The sequence below is a fragment of the Danio rerio genome, chromosome 16, assembly GCF_052040795.2.
Source record: "Danio rerio strain M-AB ecotype USA chromosome 16, GRCz13ab, whole genome shotgun sequence".
NCBI classification, from domain to species: domain Eukaryota; kingdom Metazoa; phylum Chordata; class Actinopteri; order Cypriniformes; family Danionidae; genus Danio; species Danio rerio.
In genome coordinates this window covers 23,678,105-23,697,886 of record NC_141036.1, presented here as the reverse complement: position 1 = coordinate 23,697,886, position 19,782 = coordinate 23,678,105, and the positions used below count along the sequence as shown (strand labels likewise).

Here is a 19,782-nt window from a genome sequence, read left to right as displayed (position 1 = left end):
CACAATGGGTACTGAAATGCTGTAAATAAAACACATAAAAACACATGCAAATATACACTAAACCAAAATACATAAACTCACATCACATGATTAAAAGCTAAAGAAAATAAGTGCGTTTTTAGTGACCTCTGAAAAGTCTCAAACAATGTTCTTAAGGAAAGTGGAATATCGTTCCAGAGTCTTGGAGCTGCTACTGAAAAAGCTCTATCACCTCGACATTTTAGGCGTTATTGTGGAACTGTCAAATAGAGACGATCCATAGATCGAAGAGATCTTACAGGTTGGTGTATATTAATTAGCTCAGAAATATTCTCATGGGCCAGGCCATGGAGGGATTAAAAACATACAACAGTATTTTGTACTGAATTCTAGACTGGATTGGCAGCCAGTGTAGAGAAACCAGTACAGGTATTATGTGTTCTCGTTTTTTCTGTGCCTGTTAAAAGCCTGGCAGCTGCGTTCTGGACCAGCTGCAGTCGTGAGAGAGAGGCCTGACTCACACCCAGATACAATGCATTGCAACAATCTAGACGAGAAGAGATGAAAGCATGAACTACCTTCTCCAAGTCACAGAAAGAGAGGACAGACTTCAGCTTGGCAATATATCTAAAATAGAAAAAAATATTTTTGACAACCGCATTCATTTGCAGATCAAATTTAAGCTCAGTCAAAGATGATACCAAGACTTTTTACAGATGAATTTATTTTTCCAGGAAACAATGACAGCCATTAGATTCCGAACCTTTTTGACCAAAAACTATGAATTTACACTTGTCCTCATTTAGTTGGAGAAAGTTATTTGCTAACCAACACTTCACATCAGCCAAACAATTAAACAAAGCCTGAAGGGAGGATTAATCCCCAGATTTTATAGGGAAGTAGATTTGAGAGTCATCAGCATATAGATGGTAATTTATGCCATGCTTTTTAAAGATTTTTCCTAACGGAAGTAAGTAAAGGGAAAACAAAACAGGACCCAGTATCGTGCGGAACTCCACACATTAATGGACAGACAGATGAAGAAGTGTTGCCCAAACTGACTGAGATAGTTGTATTCTTTAGATATGACGAGAACCAATACAAGGCTAGACCCTGGATACCAGCGTGTTCTCTAAACCGATCAGCAAGTATGTCATGATCCACCATATCAAAAGCATCAGTGAGATCCAACAGTAGAAGAACAACAGGGCCACCAGAATCAACCGCCAACAAAATATAGTTTGAAACCCTCAATAGAGCAGACTCTGTGCTATGACCAGGTCTAAAACCTGACTGAAACTTATCAAAAATCTTATTATTAGCCAGAAATTCATTCAGCTGTACAGACAAAATCTTCTCTAAAATCTTTGAGATAAAAGGCAATTATTATTATAATTATTCATTATTTTATAAATAATCATTTACTCAGTCTCATGTCCAGCTTTATTAAATTGTGCATATTTATTATTGCTTTATAAGTAATTTAATTTAAACTATAATGGATTTTAATTTTATTTTATTCAGCATGCAATTAAGTGTCCAAACAGTATATTAAGAACTACCAGATTTATATAAATACTAGACCATTCATATAAGACTTTACTCAATTGATTTTTTTGTCACATCATATTTACATTTGAAGCATCTATTGAGATTTTAGAGCTAAGCTTTGAATGTCTGTTGCCATATTTTATGAAGTCAATTCCCTTTTTACTAATACAGCTAGCCCAATCTCATGAGGAAATGTCACTTTTTTACATATTGTCTAAAAAATGGCTAATTGGTAGGAATTCACTCTTTTTTTGTACGATAATATACAAATTTTTAAAAGGAGGAATGGCTCCAAACCCCATCCCTAAACCAAAAGTCATTGAGGATGAGAAAAGCGCAAGCACAAAGCACATTAAAATGGTGAAGGAAACCACGCACTCGCGCTTGTCACTCCAGGTCAGAATAACAACACATGCGAAAATGAGTGCGTATAGCAGCAGTGAGGAGACTTTAAATAAAAAAGGATGTAAGGATGTTGACAGAGTGGTTTTTTGGTTACTTTTCTTGTGCATCCCAGCCACCAGCGCCCTATCTAAAAGATTTTTTAGCATAGTGGTAATATAGTCATCCAAATTCCAAATTTGTAATGTTGCAATATGTAATTGAATATTGATGGTTGGTTCTTTTACTTGAAAGCTTAGATTTGATTATATAGTTTCTTTTGTTGACAGAGTTTGAGGTTTACTGTATCATTTTTATTCACACCTTAAAGTTTGCTTTTTATTTACAATTTATTATTACACACACTTTGTATCATAACACGTTTATTTTATTATAAAGAGATCAGATATTTTGTTTAAATAATATTTTGATTATTAAAACTGTTTGCCTTAGCAATGTTGATAAATTAAAGTGGTTGAAAAAAATCCTAATATACCTAAATGGATTGTTAAAAATATTCAAAATTATAGATACCGAATGATATGAAACAAGATATTGTGATTTATTTTTTATTTTTTTATTTTTTTGCAATATTGCCCACCCCCAAATGAACTGCCTAAATAAAATGAGAAACCTTTAAAATAACAGGAACACTTTATTAAAATACTCTATTTGTTCTCTGTATTTGTGTGAAACTTGAATGCCACCTTTTAATCCAGCTCACCCAGAGAAAGCACACATGTGCAGCTTTTTGATAACTCAAGGTCGGTACAACAATGCTGGAAAAAGAGATCTTTGTGGTTGCTTCACTGGAATTCTAGTCAGATGAAAGTAAAAATGACAATTGGCGGATGAATGTGATATTTTGTTGTCCTAAAAACACATTAAGCACATTAACATCAGAGAAGAAAGCAAAAGGATGCAGATCTGTGCATTGTTTCTTGATATCTTGATTTTTCACAACTTGAGTGCTTTTCCTGAGTGAGTGTATGGGAACTGTTTAGCTAGTAATTGAACATACAGTATAAAGGGGTATACAGCATGTTTCATAATGATCATTTTTAATCTATTTGAGTACTGATTATTATTTATGGATATTACCTGGAGAAGCAAGAGCAGGGCTTTTTTACTTTTTTTATCACCTAAATATTAGACCAACTATAAAAACAGGACCGAGTTAAGTAAAAGTATGATTATTGTTGTAGTATTATTGAAATGATGATTATCACCAACACAAGTGTCGGTAAACAATGACAAGAAATTTGTATCCTTAAAATGATTTTCTCAGGTGAAAGTTGATGCAAAGTTTCATGATGTCTCAAGGCATTAACAGAATCACTGAATCACTATGTTTGTTTGGCTGGGTTGACTTCACAACTGTTTCTCTGTTGTGGTCCAGACTGCTGCGTTCCAGGAGGTGCTGACCGAAACAGAGACACTTGCACTTATGGTTGGATGTTTCTGCCATGATTTGGACCATCGTGGCACAAATAACGCATTTCAGGCCAAGTGAGCTTCTTTGTTTCTGCAATTATGCAAGTTTTTATGGTTAGCTCTACTCTGATTTTAGCATATGGTATTGATTTCTTATGTCTGAATTGGTATTAATTAATACTGTTACACCCTTCTCAAATACATTGCTCTTGATACACTAAGTTGCACATTTCAGATGACAAATACAGCTGATAAATCCACTAGGAGTGTTCGGTTTTAGGCTTTATGGAGTCGACTTAGATTCTCGACTCCAAATTTTGGAGTCAGCGGAATCCACTTCAGAATCGACTCCATTTACATTCACTTAAAATAGCGCAAGGATTAAACATGCTGTTTTACATCACACTTTATACAATGCTACTGTGTCAATTGCAGCTTTACATTGTGCAGTTCTCCTCTGGTCAGACAAAACCAGCAGTTTAAATCCTCTGCAGTCAGAATAAAATATTTATGAGCCTACAGATTTAAACAGCGTATTTTAGTTGTCTATAATTTAGATCATTTAGATAAATACATTGCAAAACATCAATTTATTATTGAAATTTTTAGGATGTGCAGCAGTTCTATAACAAAGAAAAAAACACAATTGAACCCAAACAACGTTTTTAAAAAAATATAAAATATAATTATTTTAATATAATAACTTAATATAAATATTTGATAGCCTACTTGAATACTGAGATAAGTGAATGAAATAATCTGGTGTAGCATGGACGGTCACGCAAGGCGGTTTTTTCATTTCTGTATTTTTTAACGGCAACAGATGCTCGCTCAATAAACAAAATATCTAGATGTTCAAATTGATTTAATGACCAAATAAATATTAAACACCCTACATGTAATGTTTAACTTAAATAATTCAAACATTAACAAACCAAAAATAAAAAGCATGACAGGCTGTGCCTCAAAGCATATCATATTTTTATTTTATGATTTTATTTAATTTTTTTATGTGTACTTTTAAATAACACATTACATTATTCTTAAATATCTTTGTTTGTGGTCTGCAATTTGTTCATTGTAATTCAATAAGGGTGTGTTAATGGGACGGCATACACTTTAAACAAAGGAGTGGGTCAGACCATTTCAACACTTGGTCGTGGCTATATTTTTATTGAACTTCATTTGAATTTTGTTTGGTATAATTTGCATTTTAATTTTAGTTTTTGTAGTTATCTAAAGGAAGAATTAATATTAAAGATGAAATTAAGTGTGTTCAGGGCCAAAACAAAACCAAAAGTCTTGGCTAATTTTGTCATAGTGTTTTTATTTATTTATTTTTATTTATTTGTTTGTGAAATAGGCGTGGGTTGAATAAAAATTTTACTTGAGCATATCAGCAGCCAATAACATAACATTGTAAATTTACTTGCAGTGTAAGACATCGATCCGCTTTATAATATATTTCATTTTATAACACAGCAAACTTGACATTACATGCTTTATAGGAATTTTAAAAAACTGAAAGCAAACTTCATCCTTTAGCACTATTTAAAATAGTCGAGGGTACTCGTGGTCACAAAATTCAAAAGCAAAAGCATGAAATGTGTGTGCACAAATTCAAAGCGGGTAGCTTCGGTGTTCATTGTGCTCGAGAATGATATATTATATGATATATTATAATTGTAGCATGTAACTGCTTCATTCAGGAGGGTTTGAAATAAAACAGAGTTGATTCTCGCACTAGGTCCATTGAGAGTTGAGGAACTGACTTTTTTGGAGCAGATTCCCCATCTCTACAATACACTACAAATCCAGTTTTTAGATGACTATTCCACTAGAGGGTGTTGTCTAAATTGTTACGATATCCTGTAGGATTAATTTGACCTAAAACTGCATTCAAATATATGTTTCAGTATACAATGAATTTGTTTTAATAATAACTAATATAGAAATGACATCTGAATTTTGTTGGCACAGTGTTTAAGTTGTTAGCACTGTTGCCTATCAGCAAGAAGGTTGCTGGTTTGAGTCCTGGCCGAACCAGGAGGCTTTTCTGTGTAGAGTTTGCATGTTCTCCCAGTGTGTGTGCAGGTTTCCGGTGTGCTCCAGTTTTCCCCTCAGTACAAAACCATGTGATTATAGGTCAATTAGATAAAGTAATTTGGCCATAGTGTGTGTGAGTGTGGGTATTCCCCAACATTTAGGGTTGCACTCTCAGTTGTGGCAGGAAGGGGATCTGCTGTGTAAACAATTGTCGAAGAAATTGATGGATCTGAAGTTTGAAAACATAATTTCAGACATATTCTCTAAAAGTTAGATTTCTCTAAAAGTGTCAAATTAAAAAATGACTTCAAATTTTACAGCAATGTAACATTGTCCATATGCTGTAGCTAATCTCTGTTTCCAAAGGTCTGGCTCAGCACTGGCACTGCTGTATGGAACATCTGCCACACTTGAGCATCATCATTTCAACCACGCTGTCATGATCCTGCAGAGTGAGGTGAGCACGAGCCTTATTTCAATGACATGAACTAACATGTGTGTCTGATCTGGTCTTAGGTCAGTTTTTACATGGAAGAAAAAATATCATAATGTAGAAGTAATGGGCTGTTTTCTGCGATGTGTTTGAAACGATATGCTTTCATAATTGTGCCACTGTAATTGAAATAGAAGATGGATGTCTGCGCCAATAGTCTTGTGGTTAGTGTGTCAACACAAAGCAATATGCTCACTGTGATTCAAATTTGATTTCTGGCTTGAGGTTATTTACTTATCCTTTCCCTGTCTATACTTTACACGGTCCTGTTGCTGATGCAAAATAAATAGCGCCAACTGTGTTGTCAGCTCTTGTCTGATCTCGTTTAAACCAAATAGCTGTGCATGAACACACCAAACGAATGGATTTAGTTCCATAATCACAACATTATTAACTCATTAGGCTCATTATTAACGTAGCCCTATTTATGCTTCTGGATATCACAAATTATGTTGCCAGAAGTACGTATGGCTGCTTTTCATCTTTAAAATGAACGCTAAAGGGCAGTATGATGCCATTTGTTTTTTCACATACCAGCTGACAAGTTATCTCCGTATGGACGGCTTTCCTGCTGTTATCAGTTTGTCTAGCTCGACACGTACGTCGTTGGACTTGAGACTAGAGTTCGAGTTCAGTGAAGAATGGTTCCAGAAACCAGGACAAAAACAGAAGCCAAAAAATAAAATAAACAAGTAAATAACAGGGGCAAAAATGTGGTAAAATCTGAAAACATGGTGGAAAACATGGTGGAAAAAACATTTACTTGAAAAAAGCAGAAGCGAAGGGCACTTGTGAGAGGAATTTGAGATCTGAAAAAGCATACACAGCGGCCTCTGGTGGATTTGCGAAAAAAAAAAACGTAGCTCTTGGAACGTATATTGCTCTCTCCAAAAATGTGTATAGGGGTACGTTATCAGAATGAGCCTGGGTTACGTAGTCACATTATTTAACACTCAGCACAAAATAATTAGTTTGTGCAAATATGTATAATAGGTGAGCAATCCATGTTGTTTAAAAATATTTAAGAAAAGTAGCAAAAATTTACAGCCGGCCTCTTAGTGTTTCTTCTTGTCTTATATTGTTTACTTGGTTACATCACTTCATTTTATGAGTAATCAATCAGATCGCTCTCTTCAGCCAACAACCAACAACGATTCCACATGCTTGGGCAAACTTGCTCCGATGTTAACCTGTAATGAGGCATCGTGTGGAACCTCCTGAGACACCATCCATTGACTTGTGTCCTCTAAAGTGGACATTGCGTTTTCATGAATTTGAGCTACTCTGTCAAATCCTGTTGTACTGCTCAGATGACATCCTGGGCTTTCTAGTGATATGTCATTTGATTGGCTGATATGCTAGGAACCACTCCTTACACTGCATCCAAAAGGGCCGACATACAAAAAAGCACATTTTATGGGAAGGAGAGAGATATGTAAAATTTAGCTTTTTAAATGTTTTTTTTTTACTATTATTATTACACATTTCTTTGTTTATTAAAGTGTCAGGAAAAATACATTTAGCTTTCAAAGCTGTTAACTTGTTTGTGTTTCAAAATATTATCCTTTTTTAAATGTCCACTTTAGTGGACACCGGGACCATCTTAATGAAATTAATGACTGCATGTTGTAGGGAGCAGAACTGAACCAGAGATGATTCTTTATAAAATAGTTAAGGAACACTCTGATTTAGAGTCTGACAATTAGAGAATTAAAGAAAATTAAAATGACTATCAGTTTTAAATGGCTTTTTTGTTAAATGTTTTGGATTAACATCACTTCTTTTTTTTTTGAGCTCCGCTCTCTTTTAGACTAAACTGTTTAAGGAATTTTAAAACAAAAAGAAAAAATGGCTTTGTTTTGTTTTTGTTACATTATTATTGGATTAATATACCTTTACAGCCATATCCTGTTCAGTATTGTTGTCTGAGTGGCGGTCGTTTCGAACTAAAAAGGTTCTGTGGTCCATTACAGTGGACATACTGTAAAATAAAAAATAAAAACAAAATGTAAATAATCTAAATTTTAGATTTTTTTATCTAAAGGATGTAGGAAATCACAGAAAAAATTTAAATAAAAAGAAAAAAAATCTTTGGGTCTCAGGAGGAAGCAAAAGTGGATTCGGACATGTCCTTAATACTTTTGCGCTATTTGCTTTCGACTTTTCGCCTTGATTGTTAAAACAGAGCCCTATCACTTTAAAATAAAGTGTAAAGATACACACATTAATCGTTTAATTAAAATTTGCATTTGCTTTCTTACACTTTTGCCTGCAAATGTTCAGATCCCAAATGGTCACTGTCATATGAAAGTTCATACTGTCTGGCAATATACTAATACTGTGTCCTTCATACCACTTTTGTTATGGATTTGTAAAAATTGTCCTTTTTATCCTAGTCCACATTTGCATGTCTCAATGGATGGAAGAAATGCAAATAGCTGTCAGCATTTGATTAAGTGGCTGATTTAGCTCTGAGCCGTTTAATCATGACCGAGCTCTGTATCGATTTTCTGTAGACATCCATTGAGCTTTTTTAACCAACACCAATTAACTGTGCTGAGGAGATTCCCCTCTTGTCATCGGCACTGAAGCAAAGACAGAAGGAAATTGCTTTCCATCACAAGAGCTGAGCATGAGTAGAGAACTTTCGCAGACACATACTTTGATATTTGGGGGTGTGGAGTGATTCTTGGATTTGAGACTGGCTTAATATCAGCATGGAAAGGGTTTTGTAGTAATAATAGGGTTTAACACAACAAATGATGTGCTTTCCCTAAAGGTTGTGTAGTGTATTCAAACTTGGCAGGTTTGGTTTGATTAAGCATAGTTGACAAATAGGCATTTCTTTTTCTTTCTTTTTTTTGTAAAACAGTTTAAGAACCAATAGTTAGATAAAATATAAGTTTATTAGCTTTATCAATTCATTCACTTTTTATACGATAAATATTTCTAAGGTGTGACATATTTAAAGGATACATAAAGCAAAGATTAAGAAAAACAACAGTTCAGATATAAAACATCTAAAACCGTCAGTCCTCTTTTCTTATAAATGAGCATTTTCTATCAGGCCTTATAATTAGGTTGAGAAATTTCATTTGATAGTTAATGCTAAGTTTATTAGCTAGTAAATAAAATACCTTTTTTTTTTTAAAAAATGTCACTTTAGACAATTCTTTTGTTTTTAACAAAAAAGTTTTAAGTAAAACCAGCGTCAAAACCTGTTCAATCCACTTGTGCTCTATTTGCAAAAACTTCTAAATCCACTTATTGGGACAAGACAGTGTAATTAGTTGAAAATCACTAAAGTTTTACCAAAAATAAAACACATTACGCAAATCACCTAAAATGAAAAATATGTAAATCTGTCAAGTAAGTGGCGGTTCATTCTGCTGTGATAAACCAGGGAAAAAGCAGAGGGAAAATTAATGAATGAAAACTGTCAAGTAAGTGCTATAACATTAAAATTGACAATAATTAAACCTTAACAATCTGTTTTCATTTCTGATATTTGGGATTTAGATTCAATGTAAGTAAAACAGTGTAAACATTGCAAACATTGTAAGCTAAGCTTGGTAGATTCAAATAATGTAGTGTAAAAACATTGTGAAACATTAATATCTGTCCATTGGCCATTAATATAAAGCTTATCAGGCGTATAGGTATTATGAGGTATTATTAATAATGCATAGTTTTATACATTATTTTTATCTTTAAAAAATGGCTTAAATTACTAAATAAAACAAAAGGTAGCTTATATAAGCGCAAAAGCATTTGCTATTTAAACAGCGTGGCGAAAAATGTCAAAACGACTCTTGCACCAAGCTGAAACTAGCAAACAACAATTGCGTTGCACCATGCGCCACATTGCGCCTGGTGTATGATAGAGCCCATAGTGTCACACCAGATGACATCAAAGTCGGGGCATGGCGGGACACAACTGCTCTTAAAGGGAATGGGAGATGAGACTCTGATTGGTTTAATGCACACTATGCTCAAGACACCCATAACTTATTAAGAGAATAAGCACAACCGTGTTAGAATATGTGCCAGAGTGTATTTTTCTATGACGGCAATTCTATGCAAAAAGTAATCGAGCACAGCGGTGATGTTTACACAAGAGGAGAATTGAACAGCGAGAAGATTACAGACCTACACGCAAGGAAGCTAGTACTCATGTGCGCACAGGGGATGTTTACATGCGCGATAAATTGATCCAACGTGAGGAAACGGGCCCTTGTGAGTTTGTTGCACGCTCTCGCGAGCGAGGTTATGCCTCACAGCGTGCACGTTCAGTTCTTTTAATTATTTTTGGCATAGAATTGCTATGATATGTTTCTGTCCTTTAAAATAAAGTCAGCTTTATTGTCAATTTAAGCATATGTACAGGATATACAGAGAATCAAAGTTGCATTACTCTCAGACTCTAGGTGCAAAACAGATAATAGTAGAATTTTAAAAAGTAGAATTTCAAAAAGAAATGACAATAAATACGATTACGATTAAAATAATAAAAAATAAAAATAAAAATCGAATACAATACAAATACACCTAAGGCTGCTTTTACACTGCAGATCTTGATGGTCAATCAAGTATCTCATTTTTTTGTTGACCTGCTTACATCATCTTTGAAAAGTGACTCGTATCCGATCGTCTGCATTTACGTGATGTTTTGTCAACAAATTTCATGAGGAGCATGATTTTTCTTTGACGAGGCTAATTTATCACACACAGTCATTCTATTATCCAATTAGCTCAACAGCAAACTCTATAAATAGTAAAACCCGTCATACCTCCATTTTCTCTCGGCCCTCCACCACCTCAACTTCACACTAATAAACCAGATACCTATTTAAATGGTATCTGGGGGGTGGGGCGGAGGGGACGTTCTGGAGCTGGGCTAGACACTGCGCTCGGACCCTCTCTCTCTTTATCCTGATAAGGGAAATAAAACGAGTTAAGGTGTCTTCCCGAGCTCAGAGCCCTCTCCCCGGACAGCACGGCAAATACAAATATTCTATTCAGTCAAATATCTGTGAGTGTGAACTAGTGAAACAGCACACGGCAAAGGCACATTGACTAGAAAAAAAGAGCGGGTGCTGAATAACAGCTTATAATTAAAGAGTGCTCTTTTCTCTATTCCGGTATGTAATCTGTTCGCAGCTTTTGACAAGCTGTTTTACTATAGTTTATGACAGAAAGGTTCTCAATTGGCCATCTTCTTTTGATATATAGGCTTTTTTTAACCTTTAGGCATCTTGATGTAATGTCCATGGCGTTATTTAGGCACGTGATGTGTGCACTAGTTTTATATTAACATTGGTTACATACTTAATAATCTGTGGTATATGACAATATGAATGCTGTTTAAGTCCTCGTATATGCGATTTAAAGTTTGGGAATCTGCTGAAGTCTATTCTGAAATGAAAGTTTCAGTTGACATCATTCTACGGTTTTTAATTATGTGCGACTTACATTGACAGGTTAAAATCTGATCTACCTGCTTACACTGCAGACTCGAGGGCACAGATCCGATTCATATCGGATAAATTTCCACATATGAACAAGGCCTGAATCTGATTTGAGTAAATCGGAATCCATGTGATTTGTTTCTGCTTACACGTACATGGGCCATATCCGATCTGTGCCATATTGGAGAAAAAAATCCGAATTGAGTCACTTGAACCACGCAGTGTAAATGCGGCCTTAAGGACACATGACAAGGTGTGCAAAACAGAGTTGTGCAGATGCAAAACAGTATATAGATCAAAAAGTTCAGTATGATGCAAAGAATATTAGTGCAAAAAGCTTGAAAGCTTGAAGTGACAGTGTCTTAATAATATACAGGGAGGTAGTATGAGGTAACTAGAGTCCAATGTTACACAAAGTGACCAATGCAGATGTGTTTCATTGACAAAATGTATCAAGTTTCTATGTATTTAGAAATATATGGATGGAAAAAAATGGAGCAACTTGTAAAACCAGGCCTGAGGTATTGTTTTTTTTTTTTTAAGAGTTATAAGTTATTGAACTATGCATGAGATAGTCACACCATAACAGTGATGTGGTGCAAAAATGTAAAAAATATTTTTAAAAATGTAATAACACATCAGTTTTAAAATAAGAAGACCATGGAATTTACTGCATTTTTGATGATGAAAATACTAATTATATTCATTTTTGTCATGTGTGGCAGTGAATCTGCATCATTGTGTCAGCAACCCTTAAACAAACGCTGGTGCAATTAAAAACAAACTCTTGAACATTTGCACCGGTGAAATCTGAAAATAATTTAATTCCAAACTCAAGTGCAATTTGACTGAAATATGCGCACAAGAACCAAACATAAAATAACACGTCTCATAATGCGACCAAATGAAGGGCATCATGTTCTTCCATATTTGTTTTTCCTGTCATAATCACAGAGTTACCTATTATAGATCAATAGAGGCTTTGAAAACTCATGTCACTGCTGCATATAGCATTTTTATGTGATGGAAAAACACTATCTCTCCCGCTGTTTAGACTTCTTTACACATTATTTAAGCTTTTTGTGAATTCTCAAATGATACTTTCAGCTCAGCACGCAACATGTTTTGTAGAGTTCAGTTGCAATATACAGCGCATCTAGAACGTATACACAATGCCTCACTTTTTCAATCTTTAGTTACTTTACAGCCTTATTCCAAAATGTATTCAAGTCATTATTTTCCTCAAAATTATATAAAGGCAACACCCTACAATGACGATGTCAAAGAAGTTTGTTTAAAATCTTTGCAAAGGTATTTAAAATAAAAAACGGAAAAATGACATCACGGTGGTTCAGTCCGCTGTGGTGACCCCTGATGAATAAAGGCTAAGCTGAAAAGAAAAATGAATGAACAAATCCCATTTTGGTATTAAGCTGTAACATAACAAATAATGATGTACCGGATGTACTATATTTTCAATTAGAAATTTGAATATCACATCATTGACATGCAATAACAGTAACAGTCACCGGTTATAATGGAGCATTTCTCTGAATTAATCTTTATTGGGAACATCTGTCATTGTTTGAGTTGTCCCAATTTGAGATAGAAAACTGTAACATAGACTTCTAAGGAAGAACAAAAAACATAGATGTCAATGGTTACAGGTTTCCAGCATTCTTCAAAGGAGCTTTTTGTTTGTTAAACAATTAATACTTTAATTGAATAATACAATTTACACCACATAAATTAATCCCATTTTTGGAATAAAGCTGTAACATGACAAAAAGTCGGACAGTGATGTACTGCATATACCATATATACTCTAACTGGGTAAAATAGAGCATTTTTATGAATTAAACTTTATACACATATACATCACAGAATAATATGAAAGTGAATATCATTTTGAGATTTCATTATAACATATTGTTCCTTTAAACCCTTTTAAAAACTTTTCCAGCTCTTTGTCGTTACTGACACAACTTCCTGTGAATATGATAGGTTCTTTCTAAATGCTGTCATACATTTGTGCACACTTTACAACATGAAAGGTATAGTTCAGCCACAATTAAACCGCCTGCCATCATTTGACTTGTTCCAAGTTAGTTTGAGATAGAAAACTGTAACCATTGACTTCTATGTAAAAACAAATACCACAGAAGTCAATGGTTACAGGTTTCCAGCCCTGTTCAAAAGAGCTTCTTTTGTGTTAGGCAATTGAAAGGAATAAAAAAAATTACATTACAGAAATCAATCCCATGTTGGAATAAAGCTGTAACATAAAAAAAAGTTGGACAATGATGTACCACATATATTATTCAATTAGGAAATTAGAGTATCACATCATTGACAGGGAATGCAATAACAGTAACTATTACTGGTTGTAATGGAGCATTTCTCTGAATTAATCTTTATTGGGAACATTTGGGATAGTGTCAGTATAGACAAGTCCCCAAATTTCATTTTGAGATATCCTTATGATATATTGTACCTTTAAAAATCCCTTTTAAAAACCTTTCCAGCTCATGTATTGTTACTGACACAACTTACCCACATCACACATTGAATTTAATAGTTCTAGAATCATTACTATATTTTATTATAATATATGTAGTTTTATACACATATACACTACAGATGGATATGAAACAATTTTGGCAATTTTGAAAATGCTGTCAAACATTTGTGCACAGTTTACAAAATTAAAGGTATAGTTCACCCAAAATTGAAACAGCTGTTATTATTTGACTTGTTCTAAATTAGTTTGAGATAGAAAACCAAATAAATAAATAAATAAATAAAAACAAATACCATAGATGTCAATGGTGACAGGTTTCCAGCATTCTTCAAAGAGCTTCTTTTGTGTTGATCAATTAAAAGGAACAATAAAAATTACATCACATGAATTAATCTCTTTTTGTAATAAAGCTGTTCTATAAAAAGAAGTTGGACAATGATGTACTGGATGTACCATATATAGAATTAGAAAATTAGTGTCACCAAATTGATAGGCAATGCATTAACACTTACTGTCACTGGTTAAAATGGAGCTTATCTCTGAATTAAACTTTATTTTGAAGATTTAGGATTTTCAGTATAGACAAGTCACCAAAATTATCATTGCTCTAATCATTTTGAGATGTTTTCATGTTAAATTCTTACATAGTGTACCTTTAAAAACCTTTTAAAACACTTTCAGCTATCTGTTGTTACTAACACAACTTACCCGAGAACATCATGCATTGACTTGAATAGTTCATGAATCATGAATTTACTTTTATTTTAATATATGTAGTTTTATACAAATATACACCACAGATTAATATGAAATATTATATTATATATTATATAAATATTATATGATGGGTTCTTTCTAAATGCTTTCAAACATTTACAACATTAAAGGTACAGTTCACCCAAAATTGACTTGCTCCAAATTAGTTTGAGATGAAACTGTAAGCAATGGTTTCCAGCATTCTTCAAAAGAGCTTCTTTTGTCTTGAACAATTGAAGTGTAAGTAAATAATGACTGAATTTTCATTTGTTTTGGTGAACCATCTCTTTAAGGAGTAACCCAGTTTAATATCCACTTACACATCTTGCCTGAATCTCCTCCAACTATTCATATGACAAATTCTAACCAGTGAAATTTCTCATTTAACATTTTTTTATGGTTTTGTGTAAAACATCTTACCTTCAACAGGGACACAATATTTTTGCGAATCTGTGCTCCAAGGAATACTGCAACATGATGCAGCTACTGAAACAGGCCATTCTGTCTACAGATCTCACTTTGTATTTCAAGTAAGTAAAAGCGTGAATTGACATGCAGGTATAAGTAAAATAAATCAATAGATAAATCAATTATAAGGGTTCTAAATATTCCACCAAGTGTATGCAATTCGTGTTTGAACCACAGAGAGGCGCCCTTTGAAAAGAGGCAGATATTAAGACCCCTTTGCGGCTTTTGTTCAGATACTGAAAGCCTGTTCAACATGAAAGGCGATTAAATGTTGAGCAATAAAGTTTAGATTCTATACATTTATATCTATTTGTTTCTTTTTTGTGGCTTTTTTTTCACTGGACATAAAAGAAAAAGAACAACGTTCTTTGACTGTGTGCTGTCTGGGCAGTTCAGCTGGAGTGATGAAGAACACAGAGACATGTTCAGGTGAGTGTTTACATCTTTTAAATTTGAAAACAGAAATAGCTAGAGCTGCAGTATTGTAAATGATCTGAATATTTAAACATCCCAGGTCTATGCTGATGACGGCGTGTGACTTGGGTGCAGTGACTCGACCATGGGAGATCTCAAAACAGGTTGATCAATGTTGGATCAAAAAGATATAAATGAGTCTTTATATTGTGTCTTCTTCCAGTACAAATATCTAAATGTCCTTAAAATGTAATACATTTATTTGAGTAAGATAATAATCTTTAAGATAATTTTTTCTTTTCAGACTAATATATATATATATATATTTGGATCATTTTCTCAGGCTTCTGTGCATGGGTTTAGCAATTTCACATTTATGTCAATTATTACATTATTTCCAGACTGAGAAAAATGCAGAAAAAAATATCACATGGCACTTAAATGGTTTAGCTGAAGTCTCCATATATTTATACTATTTAATAAGTACAGGTCAGAAAGTATGTTGTTTCATTTCTATATTGTTATGCTAAATGACAATGGAACAGAATTTCACCAGTATTTTGACCTTTTTTCAACAGTTTATGTTAAACAATGGGATGGCATTTCAAATTATATATACACACACACACACACACACACACACATGAATAATTATGATGTAATTAACTAGGTTAATTAGGTTAACTAGACAGGTAAAGGTAATTAAGCAAGTAATTGTATAATAGCGGTTTGTTCTGTAGACTATTGAGAAAAAAAATAGCTCATATATATATATATATATATATATATATATATATATATATATATATATATATATATATATATATATATATATATATATATAGGAAAGCATATTAAATGGCATGTATTTGACAAAATTTATATTTAAAATCCAAAATAGGATTTATACAAAAAAATAAATAAATAAATATATTGATTGTTAACAAACGGTTAATGGTTAAAAAAAACTGTATTTAATGTTTTTTTTTGTTTTTTTTTTGAATGTTGTAATTTCAGACATTAAATGATATCAGTATAACACCTATGTTTCTATCTCTAGGTGGCTGAACTGGTGACCAGTGAATTCTTTGAACAAGGTGACAGGGAGAGATCGGAGCTGAAGCTGACACCAGCTGTGTGTAATCTTTCATCATCAGAAAATTATGATTATTAAACTTTGCTTTGTCATCTAAACTTCGCTTACATTTTGCTCCTATTTTTTATTTAGGCCATTTTTGATCGCAATCGTAAAGATGAGCTTCCTGTGCTTCAGCTGGAATGGATTGATGGAATCTGTAAGCCATTATATGAGGTAAAACAATTGAATGAATCAATTGTATTAACTCCAGCTGATTACATTTTATGCAGTGATGGTAATGTATTTAACAGGCTCTTGTGAAGCTGAATAGAAAGCTTCAGCCAATGGTAGATGGAATTGATGCCAACCGAAAGAAGTGGGAGGAGCTTTGTCTGTCCTATCAGCAAACAAGGAGAGCCTCTGAATGCAACACAGTAGAGACAGACTCCACCCATGAGCCAGAATCTAGTCAGAGTGAAGCAACCAATCAGAATGAAGGCTCCACCCACGGTGTAGAGCCAAAGCAAACACCAGTAGCCAATTACAAAGAAGGGGCGTGTTGTGGTCATTAAAAGTTGGCTGGCTGAATAATGAGGACTCTGACAAGTTTACTATGTTTATACATGGAAAAACACATTGTTAATCAACCCTTTTTGTTAACAAGGGTTGCTTTGAGATTGACAGAATTTCTATTGAAATTAAATTAATTGTCCACTCCAAAAATGGTCTTTCCCAAACTGTATGAACTTTCTTTTTTCTGTGGAAGATAAGATAAAAAGATAGTTCAAATAAAGAAGGCTGCAACCAAACGTTTCTAGTTCCTACTGACTTACAGTATGTACAAGAGTCAGTGGGAACTGAGTTGTTGACATTCTTCATACATTATTATGTGTGTTCCGCAGAAGAAAGACATTCCAGTTTTGGGAGAACATGAAATGTATTTTTCCCTCTAATTCATTACTGAAATTCATTTATGTGCAGAATTTTACAAAATCTACTATTTAAAATATAAATTATGAAATACATAAAAATAATTTATTATTCAAATATTATTCAAATATTTAGAACCCATATTTTTGAGATTTTGTCTAAAAACAACAACAAAATGGCATATGTGACAAAAAATATGTGAATATGTGCAGATATTCAGATGAAAACACTGAATTTATCAATTTATGAAGTGTTTACAATGCTCAGATGTTTATCTGTGAGTTTGTGCTGCTGCCTGGCGTTCATTTGAAACAAAGTTGCTAACGGGATTCCTACCGTATACTTGCAAAGCAGAAACTGAGCGTTTGTTTGATGAATGTATAAATAGATATCACTGTGATCTTTTGCTGTTGTTTCTTTAGAATTGCATGAAAGCACTGGAAAACTGTTAAAATAACTTATTGTGTGATCATTTTACTGTACATTACTGTTATACTTCACAATGTTTATTGATTGTGTTTGGAACCATCATGCAAGTCTTTATAAAACCAACCACCAAATGATCATCTTCATCCTAAAATTAAAAGTCAACTATAGTTTCTTGTATATTATAAAGTAAAAAAAAAAATTCTGTTCTTTGTAGCAGTGTTTCCTGACCCTGTACCTGGAGGCACACCAACAGTGCAGATTTCGGGCGTCTCCCTTACAGGCCTGTAGCCAATCAGTATCTGTTTTCAAACAAAAAAAAAAGGAAAACTAAGAAAGCGGCCAGTTTTCTTTTGCTCACAAACAAATAAAAAAAAGAAAAAGATTTTGGCTTGATTTTCATTTTTTGGTTTAGGGTATACAGAAAAACGGATAAACAAACATGTCGATATGGTATGATTATGAGATAGAATTGTAAAATAAGGTAGAATTCCAGGAAAAATGAGAGGGTTGACAGGTTATCATATATCATTTGGAAAAAAGACATTTGTTAAGGATTTAAATTAAAAACTGTCTCTTCAAGCTAGACAGCCTATTACCATTTAAGCAAATAACAAACTGTTATTTTCACAATTTATGATGGAATAGCAGTCAAAATAGGACAAATGAGATCATGTAGAAACAATTTCTGGACCTTTGTCAGAGGGGGGTGGGTCTTTCAAACCATCCAAACCCCCCCTGGCTACGGGCCTGCCTTATCTGAACCATCCATTTCAGGTTTCTGAGTCTCTTCTAAAGTTCTGATGATTTGAATCAGGTGTGTTTGAATCGGTAGATGTTGAATGTGTACTGTTGGTGTGCCTTCAGGAACAGAGTTGGGAAACACTGCTTTATAGTACTGTATTTTTAATTCATTTATTCACTTATTTAAATGTATTTTTATTTATTTATAGACTATTTTGAATCAAATTGAAATTTATTTGTTTGTTTTAATGTAATGTTCTATTGATTTTTTCAAATAAAATTTTGATGATTTGTTATATATATATATATATATATATATATATATATATATATATATATATATATATATATATATATATATATATATATATATATATATATATATATATATATATACACATCCAACCTGCTTATATATTCATACACTCATACAGTGCTCAGCATATATAAGTACACCCCCTCTCAAGTCTATCTTTTAAATTCATATTTTTTATACGAAGCTATACAAGTCAGCACTGAAGCTAAATCTAGAGCTTATGTATCAAAATAACTTATAATAACAGTCCAAAAACTAGTAAAGCCAACTGTTTTTATGTTATAAAAAATATTATTTGAAAAATTAAGCTGAAATTTTGTAGGTCGCAATTTCTTTTTGGAATATTTTGCTTAAATTTAATTCTATTATCTTTCAATTTCTAAATATGTTTAATGACTAAAATATTATTTTAATAAATATATCTGTTTAATAAATCTGTTTTGTTTAAATGCACCAAAATACATTGCCTATATTCTCTGAGAAAATATTAATTTTCAAAATGGGGTGTACTCAATTATGCTGAGCACTGTATATTTTGTACTTATTTTTATTTCACGTTTTATCATTTACTTTTAATGTATTTATTTATTTTAGTATTTTCATATTAGTTTTCTTTTTTAGCTCTTCCTAAAACATTTGCATTCCCATGGGACCCTCAGTTTGAAAACTTTACTAAAAAAATGATTAAAAATTATTCCTTGGATTACTAATTTGTTTAAGTTAAATGGTTGTAAACAAATCATTTGGGCAGAATTTAAACAAACAAATTAAGTTGAA

The 19,782-nt window shown here is 33.1% G+C and overlaps 1 protein-coding gene across 4 annotated transcripts in view; it reads left to right on the top strand.

The window, feature by feature from the left end:
* Positions 1 to 17,180, top strand: part of pde11al (phosphodiesterase 11a, like) — a 63,911-nt gene extending 46,731 nt beyond the window's left edge. For all 4 annotated transcript variants that reach the window (XM_087286933.1, XM_087286932.1, XM_087286931.1 and 1 more), the window contains 8 exons: positions 3,311 to 3,420; positions 5,758 to 5,848; positions 15,059 to 15,159; positions 15,449 to 15,526; positions 15,612 to 15,675; positions 16,572 to 16,646; positions 16,740 to 16,823; positions 16,901 to 17,180. In XM_087286933.1, coding sequence (XP_087143059.1) covers positions 3,311 to 3,420; positions 5,758 to 5,848; positions 15,059 to 15,159; positions 15,449 to 15,526; positions 15,612 to 15,675; positions 16,572 to 16,646; positions 16,740 to 16,823; positions 16,901 to 17,161 — 864 coding nt within the window. In that variant the 3' untranslated portion in view covers positions 17,162 to 17,180. The remainder of the gene's footprint in view (positions 1 to 3,310; positions 3,421 to 5,757; positions 5,849 to 15,058; positions 15,160 to 15,448; positions 15,527 to 15,611; positions 15,676 to 16,571; positions 16,647 to 16,739; positions 16,824 to 16,900) is intronic.
* Positions 17,181 to 19,782: the final 2,602 nt, after the last annotated feature.